Source organism: Leucopleurus acutus (genome assembly GCF_964270905.1).
Source record: "Leucopleurus acutus genome assembly, chromosome: 18".
NCBI lineage: Eukaryota > Metazoa > Chordata > Mammalia > Artiodactyla > Delphinidae > Leucopleurus > Leucopleurus acutus.
This window is the reverse complement of record NC_139160.1, coordinates 65,995,580-66,009,793: the sequence shown is the minus strand read 5'-3', so window position 1 is coordinate 66,009,793 and position 14,214 is coordinate 65,995,580. Positions and strand designations below refer to the sequence as shown.

Sequence of the window (14,214 nt, the reverse complement as noted above, 5' to 3'; positions counted from 1 at the left end):
CTTCTCTGAATCTTTCTTTCTGCAGAGTAAATATATCCGATTCATTCCCTTATTCAGAATTCCCCATTATCTCACGTGCTGGCTGTTCTCCCCTCTCAATGGCACCATAATATTTTAAACTGGGACTAACTAGGATTGGTTGCTGTTTTATAGTTTACAGTTATGACTACTGATTTATAGGCTGTTGTGTGGTTGAACATTGCAATTAAAATTGGCACAGGAATAAGACGTCAAGGGTATAGAACAGGTGCCTGTTTTTATTTTTTTTTTAAATCCTGACTTGGAAAATGCTACCAGTGAGAAATCACAGCATTTGTGCCTTATTGGAACCTTGGAAGACAAATGGAAACTTTAAGTAAGACCTTCAGGGATGCCTAATAGATTTATGCAGCATAAGAACAGTTTCAGAGTGTGGGATGCAATCATTTAAAGTAATATTTGCTAAATTTGGCCGTGCATATGAATCACTGGAGAGCTTCTAAAAATACGGATTCTTGGCATCTGTACCCAGACCTACCAAAGAGGTGCCTCTAGAAGTTCCCAAGGGAAAAGCATTTGGGAGCCATGGATGTAGGGTACGCAACATGAAGACCAGTCCTTCCTTTGAGCTAATTCTACCTACCCTATAAAGCTGTCTTCTGTGACACGTTTTTACTGCCTGTTACAGCCAATTACTCTCTCTCTTTTCTAAAAAAGCCTCTTCTTCTAATAATTGGTACCAAATAGTTTGGTATTTAATCGTTAATTTTGCATGGCTTATTGTCTCCGTTATAAAATTCCTCAGGGCAAGAACTCCCAAGGGATATGGCACAATATTGAACGGAGTCATTGATTGATTGGTGAGGATTTTTGGAGGTAGCAGAAGAAGTTAGAGACAAAAGGGAGACAGATACTGCAGGAGTCTGGCTGGAAAAGTTTAAGATCAGGGAGATTAAAGTCTTTCTCTTTTGAAAGAAGTATCTTCTGCTCTGTGCTGTGGCCTGCTCCCAGGTGTAAGTGATAGAGTACACAGACGTTGCTTGATGTCTCCCCCTCCATCAAACCTGATCCTTGGAGATGTCAGACAGTAACCCACAGACTACATTATATACATATGGCCAGAAGGCCTATTATTTCCAGTGTTTCTAGTCCATCTGGAACACCAGACATAAATGAGTTCTAGCTCTTTTGGTGCAATTCTATCATGTGACAAAGTCAATAGTGAGGGTACTGTAGGTCCTGATAAAAGTTTCAAAATAAAGATGAAGGGGTTCCTTAGATAGTTACATAGGCTTTTTTTTCTTTTTTAAATATCAAAGACATGTAAGACTTCAAAATTCATTCAAATTAAAAATCAAATTTGAAGCAATGATGCTTACATGAGATAAATACATAATACAATTAAAAATAAAAGAATGACAAGCTATATTTGGAAAGCATGAAGAAAAAAAGCAGGGATGGTACATTTGTATTAAAGAATAAATTTGACAGAAGGTCAACTACATATTGATACAAGTAAAACCATAAAAAAGCCACGAGTCATGAAACACTAGGCACAGAATAGCATAGTGTCAGGCCACGAAAAGCAAAAGTTGCTAGAAATATAAGGAAACACATGAGTTGTATTAAAATTTCAAAATTACATAACTCTCTGGTAGGTCAAGGAGACAAAAATAAGCAACTAAGGACATAAAACACATGAATTATTTAATGTTTGTATAAATATCGATACACTGATATAACTTTGCACCTAAGAACAGAAAATGAACCTTACAAACACTGATCATGATCTGGACCATAAGATATTTCAGTGCATTTTTAAAGTAAAAATTGCACAACTCCATTATCTTAATAATAAAATATTACTAGAAATTAATATCAGAACTTTAAAGGAAAAAAATCTCAAATTACTTGGACATTTTAGAAATAGTCACATAAATAATAAATGAGTTAATAAGCAAACTAGCAAATAACAAATGTGAGAACGTTGTTGAACAAAAACCCATGAGATGGAGGCAAAGCTATTTTATGTAGTGATTCACAGCTCTAAATGCTTTTTGAAGAAAAGAATTATGAGAAGACACCTAAACAGTCTACATGGGAATTTAGAAAAAAAAAAAAAAAAAGATAAAATAAATTAAGGAAAGCTAGTGAGAAAGAAAATAATAAAGTAGAAATTAAAAAATAAATGAAACATAATAATGAGAAAAAAATAAGCCTATCTTTTGCAGGATTGATAGCTAAAACCAAGAACGTGTTCTTCAAATAAAACAGACAAATCTCTGGCAAATCGGGCAAATTTAATCAAAGAAAAAACTAGAAAGAAAAACTATAATAACATTTATAAATAAATTTATTTAAACTATTTAATAATAGAGAGAAGATTAAGGCTTATAACAGAGTAAAATAAATTAGTGATTAAATTGAAAACCTGAGTAAAATAAATAATTGAGAAAAATGTAAATTAAGATGAACTTAATGAGAAGAAAATCTATAAAGAAAGAAGAAATTGAACCACTTATCAAAAAGTTACTTTTACTTCAATTAGAGATTTTAGAAATTTGGGGGACATAGGGCTCTCTGAGAAAGGAACACTTTCTGCAATGTAGTTAAAGAACCTAAGTTTTTAAATTTTTAAGTTTTTAAACCTAAGTTTTTAAATTTAGGATTGAAACTGGTAATAAAAAATAATTCTGAAAAACAAATGTAAGAAAAAGTTCATGCGATTCAAGCCAATCTCAAGACTTGACCAAAAGAAAACCAGAAGTAATAGGAACTTCAATCATACGAGGCACATTTAGAGGGGTTTTCTAGGTAAGCAGCCTGATTTTGCATAGCAGCGCCACTACTCAGATAATAAACTAACTTCTCCCGGGAGCTCTGGTTCCCACCCAGCTCCTGAGTGACCACATAGAGAATATCTGTAGAGAACATTAAGAATAAAATAGCCAACAGGGCAAACAGGACCAGGAGAAATGAACTCTCCAGAGGGGACGGTAACTTCCCTCTCCAAACCTTCAGTTCCACGTGCCATAAAGGAACAAACGAGGCTACGATGCATATTCATTGGCCCTTTTAATACTCCATCAGGATGCATCTTTCCTAATAATATCTACCTCCAAAATTTATTTTAAGTTTACTCTTCTCTATCACTGCCGCCACCCCCACCCCCCGGGTGGCATTGGCAGTGACCGGGACAATGCAAAGCTTCGCGCACTGAGCTCCCGGCCCAGCCTCCTCCTGCAATTCCTTGTCCAGGCAGAGGACCTTCTCACAAGGCAAAACATCCTCTCGCTCAAATCTTAGTACGGAGCATAAAATCCAAACTCCTACACAGTCTCTCTCTTATTCCTTGTCTCAGGTGCGTCTCCCCCTGACCGATGGGTCATGCTCTAGTCACCCTCACCTCTTGTTTCCAGAAGCTGGCTAAGTGCTTTTCTCTCCAGGCTTTAGGGCTCTCTTTTCCCTGTGCCGGGGGAAGCTCTTCTCTCCTCACATGGCTGCTTCCTTCTCACCCTTCAGGTCTCTGCTCAGAAAGCACCTCCTTGGGGAAAGCATCCCAGGCCATCCTTTCTGTTTAAATTCTTCCTCAATCGCATTGTTTTCTATCCACATACCTTGTATTTCCATTTTAGCACTTCTCACAACTTAAAAATAATTACTCTTTGCAGGGGCAGTGTTTCTACCCATTTGTTTTCTGTCACTCCCATTAGACTGAAAACCCCACGGGGTCAGGAACGCTGTGGGCTTTTACATGGTGCTGTATTGCAAGTGCCTGGCCGAATGCCTGCACTCTGTGGGCGCTCAGCATTTCGTGAAGGAGTAACAGTCTGGATAAATTGTGATGATTTGATTAGTTTGTTTACTTTTCTCTTGTTGTTGTTTCCTGCACTTGACTGTGAGTTCCACGGGAACAAGGTTCCTGTGTCTTTTTTAGGCACCAAATGTCGTGCTTGGCACTTAGGGTTAGCTCAGTGGCTATTTGTAGAATAAGTAAATGAATAAAGATATCGAAGTTCTCTAGGATATGAAATTTCTTTCGCCTCAGCTTTATACAACACTCAGAACGTCTGGATCTACTAGAATCCTTCATTAAGAATTCTGCTATCCCAATATTTTCCAGTATCACTGTTTCTGTTAACAGCTCAGGCACCCAACGGGAATGGAAGCGAAGCAATGTGAATTAAATCACTCAAATGAGGCTGCTGCCGGTTAATTTTAGATCCTGAGCATCTGGGTCAGCGCTTAGTTTCATAGCAGGTGTGGAAATGATATCTTCAGTGTCATTATTAATGATTTTACTAAGGGCTGGGAGCACTTGAAATATTCTTCCGAATGAGATTTGAGAAGTGGACCAGATGGGCATTTTTAAGAAGGCTATATTAACTGTATTCTACTTTTCAGCAAATAAGTCTTCCTATTAAGATTGATTACAAATGTACCTTAGTGTCCATATCATATTCAATCAAAAATTATAAGCAATGATTTTTAGAAGAATATGAAATACTCCAGTAAGATGATAGTAATCTAAATGAAATAGATAAACATGCCTGAAGTTGACTCTAGTCATTTTGTTTTGCTTTCTTTTCCTCTTTCTCCTGGCAGTATCTCGTCTTCTGCAGGGCTTAATGTTCATTATGGGTACATGACTTCAGTCCTAAGAAAACGGTCTTATCAGTCACATCCCCAAAATGCTGGTTGGTCAGGCAGGATGGCTAGGTAAGGTTGACCACAAATAAACATGTCAGCATCCACCTACTCCCTGAATCCCAAGGGTGGGTGCCCAGGGCAGTGTTTGTCCTCTATCAGTTTTATCCTCCTTGGTCAAAACAGAGCTGAGAAAGAGTAATACATACTAGACTGTAATCTTTGAGCCAGAGGAAATTGAACCAAACCAAGTGGAAAGAATGTTCTATTTACCATTAGCAGGTCAGTTCACGGGGAAATTGTAAAACAGGTGAAGTTCATTATTGGTGAAGCTCCCCTAGAACAACCCTGGTCTCCCCAGCCCCAGGGGTGAGCCCCTGCCATGGTTTAGACCTTGACACTGAATGCCAGCTGTCTTTGGCTTCCTAGAGACTTGCTCTTGTGCATTGAAGCAAGTATGTTCTAGGTCTCATAGTCTCCGGTCAGGCTCTTTTCCCCACCAAAAATGAATATTAGCTTATTTGATAGATCAAGCTGTCCTCATTTGCTAACAGAAAAAAGTTCGAGAGGCCTCTCAGGTAATGCGGACTCAACAGTGACTTTCTAATGACGAAGACTTTCCTGTGTGACTCAAAGAAGTGAGTCTGATGGTGGGAATGTCAGACCAAATGATATAGATTTTTATGAATTTTATGGAGCAGTAATATTTCATAAGAAGAAAGGGGAACTGACATAGAGTTGCCCACTTGTTTTTTGCTGAGTAAGGACATTAAGGAAAAAAGAACAACAAAACACATCCATTGACAATCATTTTAGAAAAGAAAGGAATATTATGATAATCAGAAAAAAACAAGAAGCAAACAATCTCAGTAAAAAAGCAACCTTTTAAGAATTTACTTTTATGAAAAAATGTACTTCATACAGTTTCGGTTATGCTAGATGCTGTACAACCTCATGCCTGTAGACAGCAATACTGTATTGTGCACTTAAAAATGTGTTGAGAGGGTAGATCTCCTGTTGTGTTCTCATCACAATAAAAACAAAACCAAACCAAAAAAAGATACACAAATGTATTTCAATGTCCTAATTTTGTAGAAGACCAGTGAAAATGTTGTCCAATACCAGTATCAGTCTATGGCCAGGCTTTGGGGAGGGCTGAGGTGGGTGCCCACAGTGGCCCAACAAGCCAGCCCAGGAATTTTAATAGCTGACACTTGTGGGCAAGTCTCCATACGACCTGCCTATCAGTGCAGTCAAAACCATGAACGTGATCCAGAAACACCTTCTGGGTTGTAAATCAAAGAACTTGTTTGTACAAAGCCTTTAACTTTGAGGGCTTTTCTGTCTGTAGATTAACAGAGAAAATGAATAATAGGTAGCCAAAAAAGTGATCTCAATTTTGTTGGAACAGTGATACTTTAAAGTGTAGGATTTAAGGATATACTTATTCACTGGTAAATATGATTGCACACCCAGCAGCTGCCATGTACAAGGAAAGAGCAATGAGACCCCTGCCTTACAGCCTTAACTCCTAGCAGTGGACACGGGCAAGCAGGAGATACGTAGGCAGATAACATCCCTTAAGGACAAGTTCTGAGGTTGCTTTTGTGGATGGGTGTGTGATATTTAAGCGGTCCAGACTAAAGTGAAGAACTGAGGCTTATGGTAACCTGCGGAAAGAGCATTCCAGGTAGAGGGAACATCCAGTGCAAAGGCCTGAGGAGCAAAGAGGCCAAGTTGACGGGAGCACAGTGGGACCAGGAATGCAGCGGGGTGCAGACCACGTGGAACCTTAGGGACTTCAGGTTCCATAAATGAAATGGGCAGCTATTGGAAGGTTTTGAGCAAGAGAGTGACATGACTTACGGGTCACTAGAGTAGGAAGTGGCAAAAGTGAAAGCTACAGTAGACTATTATGACAGTCCATTTGAGACACGATGGTAGTGTGGGCCAAGGCAGTCATCATAGGAGTGCTGAAAAACGCTCAGATTTAGGATATCTTTTGAAGGCAGAGAGAATAGGACTTACTGATAGAATAGACTGAGAGATTGGATATGGTGGTAATGGTAAGAGAAGATTCAGGCTGGGTTTCAAGATGTTTTATTTGATCAACTGAATAAATGGTACCATGGGAACAGCAGGTTGAAGGGGGAATCAAGAACTTATTAGTGGATATATTAAATTTGAGATGTCACTTGAATATCCAGGTAGAGATGTCAGGTTGGCAATTGGATACATGAGTCTAGAGTTCAGGGGAGAAATCAAGCCTAGAGCTAGAAATTTTTTAAAACTTCAGTATATAGAAAATGTTTACAGCCTTTGGGTTGGATAACGTCATCTAGGGAAGTCCAGTTTTCTGGGCAGAAAGTACAGAGCTCCTGAGGCAAGAACATGCTTGGTGAGTTACCAGAAGAGTCAGGTAACTGTCCACTGTGCATGTGAGCAAATGCAGAGAAGATGCTCAGGGATCAAGCCTGGAGAAACGCCAGCATTTAGAGGTCAGGAGGAGGCAGAAGATTCAGGAAGGGAGACAGAGACGGAGTGGCCAAGGAGGTAAGGGGAAAACCAGAGAGTGAATCACCAAAGCAGTGTGAATCAAGTCTTTCAAGAATGATTAAGAGCTGTTTATAAATTTACTCTGCCCTCAGTTAGCTCTATTGATGGAAGAAGTTGTATATGCTGTTCTATTCCCAGTGTTTAGTGGCACCTGTCACAGGATCAGTATTTGTTTGTTTATTTCAGATGATAAATGTGGCAGTCTTCAGGCTGAATGCATCCTGTAGGTGTGTTTTATTTGAACTTTGGGGTTTAAAGATATTTTAATTGGTTGCCAAGATTTAGAAATTGGGAAACTTCACATCAAAACTTGTATCTCTGGTTCTTTTTTAAAAAATCTCCAGGATTATCACAAGGCAGGCCACAGCTGTTTGTGGCTGGGTGGCAGCTGCTGTCTTTAGAGGGGTTATGTGCTCTTCAGCTAAATTTCTGCCGTCTCCAGCGAGCCCTGGGTCTCCCCAGCCGTGAGTGCTGAGTCACTCATTCATATTACTTGCTGGTTCCTGCAGATTTTGAGTTTGTACCTCTTGTTTAGTTAAAGAGGGAATGAATGAATAAACAAACGAATGAATGAATGTTTACTGACGAGTAACCTGGAGCTGGGAGAGGTGAAATGATGTAAACTTACATGCAGAAATGCCAGGGCTCAGCTATAGATTCTCAGGCCAGGGCTTTTACCTAAAATCTTTGCTTCCAATGTCATTGTATTAAAAACATCCTAAAATAGGGCTTCCCTAGTGGCGCAGTGGTTGGGAGTCCGCCTGCCGATGCAGGGGACATGGGTTCGTGCCCCGGTCCGGGAGGATCCCGCGTGCCGCGGAGCGGCTGGGCCCGTGAGCCATGGCCGCTGAGCCTGCGCGTCCGGAGCCTGTGCTCCACAACGGGAGAGGCCACAGCAGTGGGAGGCCCGTGTACCGCAAAAAAAAAAAAAAAAAAAAAAAATCCTAAAATAAAAACAAGAGTTTGAATGAAAGAAGTGTACTGACAAAATGCTATTTCCATGTTTGGAAAAAATAGAATATTAAACAAATCGTTTATTATGATAAATGTAAAGAAATGGTTTCCTAAGAACTGCTACGCAGACTAGCAGAAGTTAACATCACTGCCCAAGGCAAAGTGAACAACAAACAAATGTAATTATTAAACAATATAATTAAGGTTAAAATTAGTATTTTACTCCATTAGTTTTTTTTTGGAGAAGTAAGTTATGCCATTTTTCTCTGTGAATTATTTTTGTCTATTCTTACATGTTTTAAACACAGACTATTATAATCATAGAATGACAGTTTATCATCATCCCTTCTTTTACTCACTATCAAAAACTGGAGTTTTTTAAGCCTCCTCTCTTTTGCCAGCTCCGGTGATGGCTAGTGGCTATTCAGGGCAGTGTGTGGAGGTGGACTCTGAAACGCAATTTGGGATCATTGAATGAGACCACAGTGCTTCATTTCTGATGTTCGGACATTATTGTTATGCATTGAATTGTGTTGTCCCCCTCCACGCCTCCACCCCCGCCAAAAGATATATTGAAATCTTAAATAGAATTATCCCTGTCCCTCAGAATGTGACTTGATTTGAAAATAGGGTCATTGTGGATGTCATTAGCTAAGATGAGGTCATATTGGAGAAGCGGGGGGCCCTAACCTAATATAACTGTTGTCCTTGTAAGAAGGGGAAATTTGGACAGAGACTCAGAGGGAAGATGAGGCAAAAAGAGACACACAGAAAGACAGACACCTGCAGCTGGAGGCAGAGATCAGAGTAATGCTACCATAAGTCAAGGAACGCATGCACGACAAGAAACCAGAAGAGGCAAGGAAGGATCCTCCTGTAGGAGCTGCAGAGGGAGCGTGACCCTGAGGACACTTTGATCAAACTTCCAGCCCCATAACTGGGAGATAATAAATTCCTGTTGCTTTAAGCCACCCAGTCTGTGGTGATTTGTTACTACGGCCCTAGGAAACTAACATAGAGATTACCTTGTCTGACTCTTCATTTTATTTATTTTTTAATGTTTTAAAATATTTTTTAAAAATTTATTTATTTTATCTATTTATGTTTGGCTGCGTTGGGTCTTCATTGCTGCGCGCAGGCTTTCTCTAGTTGCGGCGAGCGGGGGCTACTCTTCACTGCAGTGCGCGGGCTTCTCGTTGCAGTGGCTTCTCTTGTTGCGGAGCATGGGCTCTAGCCATGCAGGCTTCAGTAGTTGTGGCACGTGGGCTCAGTAGTTGTGGCTCGTGGGCTCTAGAGCAAAGGCTCAGTAGTTGTGGTGCACTGGCTTAGTTTTCCCGCAGCATGTGGGATCTTCCTGGCCCAGGACTTGAACCCATGTCCCCTGCACTGGCAGGCAGATTCTTAACCACTGTGCCACCAGGGAAGTCCCTGACTCTTCATTTTAAACAGTGTTAGAACGTAGGTATCTCACTGGCGGAAGCTGTGTCCCTAGGAAAGTGGCATCAGCCATAAATGCCACAGATGTGCTATCCCTAAGGAAGACATTTAGGCAGATGCTGCATTGCTTGAGAAGCCTCATTCCTTTGCTTACTGAAGGCACTGAAGCTGATTCCACCTGTTCTTAGACAGGGAGTAATGGCCCTCCTTTTGTCCTGGAAGCTAAAGGTATATCATTCCTTAGCAGAGAATATCTTGAGCATTAGAAAGAATTTGGCTCTAATCTTGGCCCTAAGAAAACTTGGAAAATAATCAAAAAGTATCTTTAATGACCCTCTGGTCTTCTTGTGCCCACCTTAATGTGTCAGACTTCTCCTTGAATGAGAGTTCCATAACTCACAGTCCAGAGACAGCTCTTAGAAGCCAACATGAAACCGTGGAGGTCTTGAGATTGTTTGCAGTAGTCTGAGGGTATGACCACTTTTCTGGGTAAAGATTCCATAGTTTTGATTAATTCTTAAAGATGTATACTTCCCTACAACCAGAACATCAAGGGAAAAAAAAACAAAAAAAAAACTAAGGATGCTTGGCATGATGGTCAGGATCCACCTAAGATTTTGTGCCTGGGGAACAAGGCATAGGGATGGAGTGGGATGATGGCTCAGGGTGGAGACAGGATGAAGAATGTGGATTTAGATATGTTGACCTGCAGGGGACAATGGGCCATTCACATGGGGCGTTCAGTAGGCATTGGGAGCCACAAAGTTGGCAAGGAAAGGGCACGCAGCATTGGGATTGAGCATCACGGAGGTGGGGACTGAATATTTGAGTGCAGGTCCGCTTTCAGAACCGATCACTGAACCTGGCCTAGGAAGGACCAACACTGAGTCTCGGACAGCATCTACGGTAGGGAGCAAGGGGAGGCAGAGGTGGCGTTAGAGGTAAAATAGGCAGGCAGTTTAGACTGGTAAAAGAATGAGGAGCATGCCCTGGGGGAAAAGGGCAGGAGAGACTTCAAAGGAGAGGCTGGCCAGGCTTGTAAAATGAAATATTGAAAGAAAATGGTGAACACTCATGCGGAGAAGTTCTGTGTCTGAAGGTCACCAATGATCATCAATAATCCCTTTTGAAAAACTGTGGGGATTCTTTCTTCATTTATGCATACTTTGAATGGTTATGATTGCATTTCTGCTATGTGCCAGTTGCCACGTTAGGTGCTGGGGCACAAAGATGAATAAGACACAATCCTGCCTTTGGGAAACTTACTTGCTTGTGCAAGGACACATACTTAGAGGAATCAACTGTATATGGAGGTCTGAATGGTGTCAAGGGAGGCCACAAAGGGGAAGCAGTTGATCTACAAGGGAGAGTAGAAGTCATGATAGGGAAATGGATCTCTTATGCAGGAAGTATAATTGGTGGGTCCAAGAATTCTTAAAGTGCGAAGCTGTCCTGTACATTATCACATCATAATATCTGAAATCGTGCATTTCAGAATCATGTGGGCACACACACACTCCAACAACTTGAACCAAAACCACTTTTTAAAAAAAATTTATTATTTATTTATTTTTGGCTGTGTTGGTCTTTGTTGCTGCGCGCGGGCTTTCTCTAGTTGTGGTGAGCTGGGGCTACTCCTCGTTGCGGTGCGTGCGCTTCTCACCGCGGTGGCTTCTCTTGTTGCCGAGCTTGGGCTCTAGGCGTGCAGGCTTCAGTAGTTGTGGCACGAGGCTTCAGTAATTGTGGCACATGGGCTCAGTAGCTGAGGTTTTTGGGCTCTAGAGCGAAGGCTCAGTAGTTGTGGCGCACAGGCTTAGTTGCTCTGAGGCATGTGGGATCTTCCTGGACCCCCAGGGCTCAAACCCATGTCCCCTGCATTGGCAGGCGGATTCTTAACCACTGCACCACCAGGGATGTCCAAGAATTAAAAGTTTTAAGAAACTTGCTAAAATATCAGTTTAATAGTAAATATCTAACCAGAGAAGGGTTGGATTAATAAAATGAAGAGATTGGGGATGACCTGGAAAATGAATTTCTCATCTCTGACCTGATTCCATATCTTAAAGTTCTTATGTTCTAGTTTTCAATCTACACTGCTTTTTATAGTGAATGCTTCCATTGGTGATAATCATAGAAGCAAATACTTTGTTTACTTTTTTGACTACAAGCAAAATAAATACTAATATAAAAATGTGCTTATGCTGTTATAGTTTATATGAATTGTGATTTATCCATCTATTCATTTCTGTGTAGACAAAATGATTTATAATTTTAAAGTCTAATCTAATAAACTTAGACAAAAAAGATAAAAAAGAAAGAAAATGGAGTAGCTGTTGAGGTAAATCACATATTTATAATTTTTCAAATTTTAATCCTTAAAATAATTCTACTGAGCTATAAATGCATTCTTCTGCTTTTAGTATATAGACACATTTTCCCTTTAATATATGATTTGAAGTCTTGTATTTCAATTTTCACTTAAAAGTCTTTTTACTTTAAGATGAATTTTTTCCAAAAAACATACCCAGTCCCTTCATACTCAAGAAAAGACTAAGGTCACTGTTTTGTAAACTCACAGCACTGATTTCCCAAATCTTTTTTTTTCTTAAGCTATATATCTTACCTATATCCATTGATGTTAGAACTGTCCTAGACAGTCAGGGATTGATAGAATCCATAATCTTAGGGCAAAATCAACCTCAAAGCATTATGGGCTAAGGCATCCCCGTTTCCTTCAATTAGATCTTTCATTATAATTCTCCCATTTCTTCAAGCCCAGCCTCCACCAAACTCAGTATACAACTCAGGTGCCACAGCCTCCAAAAACATTTCTTGAAACAATCAGCTGGAAGCCAGCTCTCCCATCTATGGGTCCCCATAGAAGTCTGCCCTCTATCCTTCTCTTAGGGCCCATGTCCCTTTCTGTCTTGCATTGTAGCCATTTGCTGTGTTTTCCCTACCAGACAGTGAGATCACCAAGGATACCATCTTGAATCACATTCATTTCTTTTCTGATGTGCTATGTGTTAACTTACAGAAGTACTTAACTTAAGAAGTACTGCGTGTGTACTTAATAATTTCTGTAGCCATGACAAATTGTCAAAGAGAGTGAAAAACCTATTAAGTAAAGTATTTTAGGAAACCCTTGGTCAAGAAAGAAAGCCACAAGAGTAGAAAATTCTTCAAGAGGTGAATCAGAATAACTGGCACATAAAAGTGACACATTCAATTTCTTCACCTTTGTATAACCTCCAGAAGATCAAACGTTAATAAAATATTTATCCTCAGTTGTCACAAGCCAGACTTTGATTTAAAACTCTTGGGTACATGAATGTCACGCCAGACCAAAAATACAGCACCATGTATTTTTAATTTAAACATGGATCCGTAAAATCTTTATGTATACCTGATATGAAAAAATTTGAGTGCAAATCTCCCAACAGTCACCACAAATAAGAAAACAGGATCTAAAATCGATTGTTAAACGTCTGTAAAAGTACAACGAAAAATATTCCATTTGAAAGTCCAATGTGGCATTGATGTGACACGTAAAATACATTCTCTTACCTTTAGGGAATCAAAGCAGGCGATTACTCTTCCATTTTCGACCTGGCAACTTTTGGGGGGGTGAGCAAATTTGCATTCCTCATCAGAACGGGAGCACGTTCCTCTCTGGAACTGTCTGCAGACTTCCAAGGTCAGCCATTTTGTATCTCTGACCGGGGCAACATTCAAAGCCATGATGAGAAAATAATTTGGGTCCTGTTCGTTTCTGTTAAATGATGAAATCAAATCAAGTTCCAATGATTCCAAAACTATTGCTGTGAAAAATCCCACATGTAAGTCTGAAGGTAAGTGACAAATTGCTTAAAGAAGCCCAATCCGGGAAACAGAGTGAGGAGAGAATTTATCGGCAGGCGGTCACTCATCAATCAATATGCCCCACTCGAAGACTGCGGGCCGCAATGAAAGCATGCTCAGTGTCATCTCTGGCTGCAAACGTCCGAGTCGCCTGATCGTTTTGCAGACACAATTGTTTTTAATAAAGTGACTTCAATATCATGGCACTCCTTGGGAGAATATTTAGTTCTGATGCTCGCAGCTATTGACGATGCTGGAAAATAAGCCACTTAGATGTTCAGATCTTAGCAAGATTTCTCTTTCCTTTCACCTTTTAAAATTCCGAAATCAAGCAATTGGCAAAGCCAGACAATTGAGGTATCTTCATCCACTCGTAAGGTCAGGGTAATGTGTATTTGATAGCAAAACACGATAACACAAAAGCTCCCGGGCTGTGGTTTCCAGCAAAAGTGACTTCACACAGGCACTTTTAAATCTTGAACCTGCAAAACACAAATAAAATATCAACTTACACCCAAACTCAATGGAATCAACACTTTAACAAACTATTTGGCTCTTATCTAGAATTTGCGAAAGTGCAGTTTAGAGCTTTGAGCTTTGAATATAGAGAGGAAAGTTATGCATTAAAAAAGAGAGAAAAGAATGCGAAACTGCAACTGTACTGCAGAACTGATCTAGGCAGCAGTCCAAAAGTTAGGAATGACTCAAACAGATGAGTGTGGCAGACACAATAATTAGGCATTCTGAAACAATTCAATCTAATGTGCCTAATCGCCAAAA

The 14,214-nt window shown here is 40.2% G+C and overlaps 1 protein-coding gene across 4 annotated transcripts in view; it reads right to left on the bottom strand.

Moving 5' to 3' along the window:
• Window positions 1-14,214, bottom strand: part of MBNL2 (muscleblind like splicing regulator 2) — a 152,265-nt gene that overhangs the window by 88,046 nt on the left and 50,005 nt on the right. For all 4 annotated transcript variants that reach the window (XM_082859571.1, XM_082859570.1, XM_082859573.1 and 1 more), the window contains exon 2: window positions 13,141-13,916. In XM_082859571.1, the coding sequence (XP_082715697.1) occupies window positions 13,141-13,314 (174 nt within the window). In that variant the 5' untranslated portion in view covers window positions 13,315-13,916. The remainder of the gene's footprint in view (window positions 1-13,140; window positions 13,917-14,214) is intronic.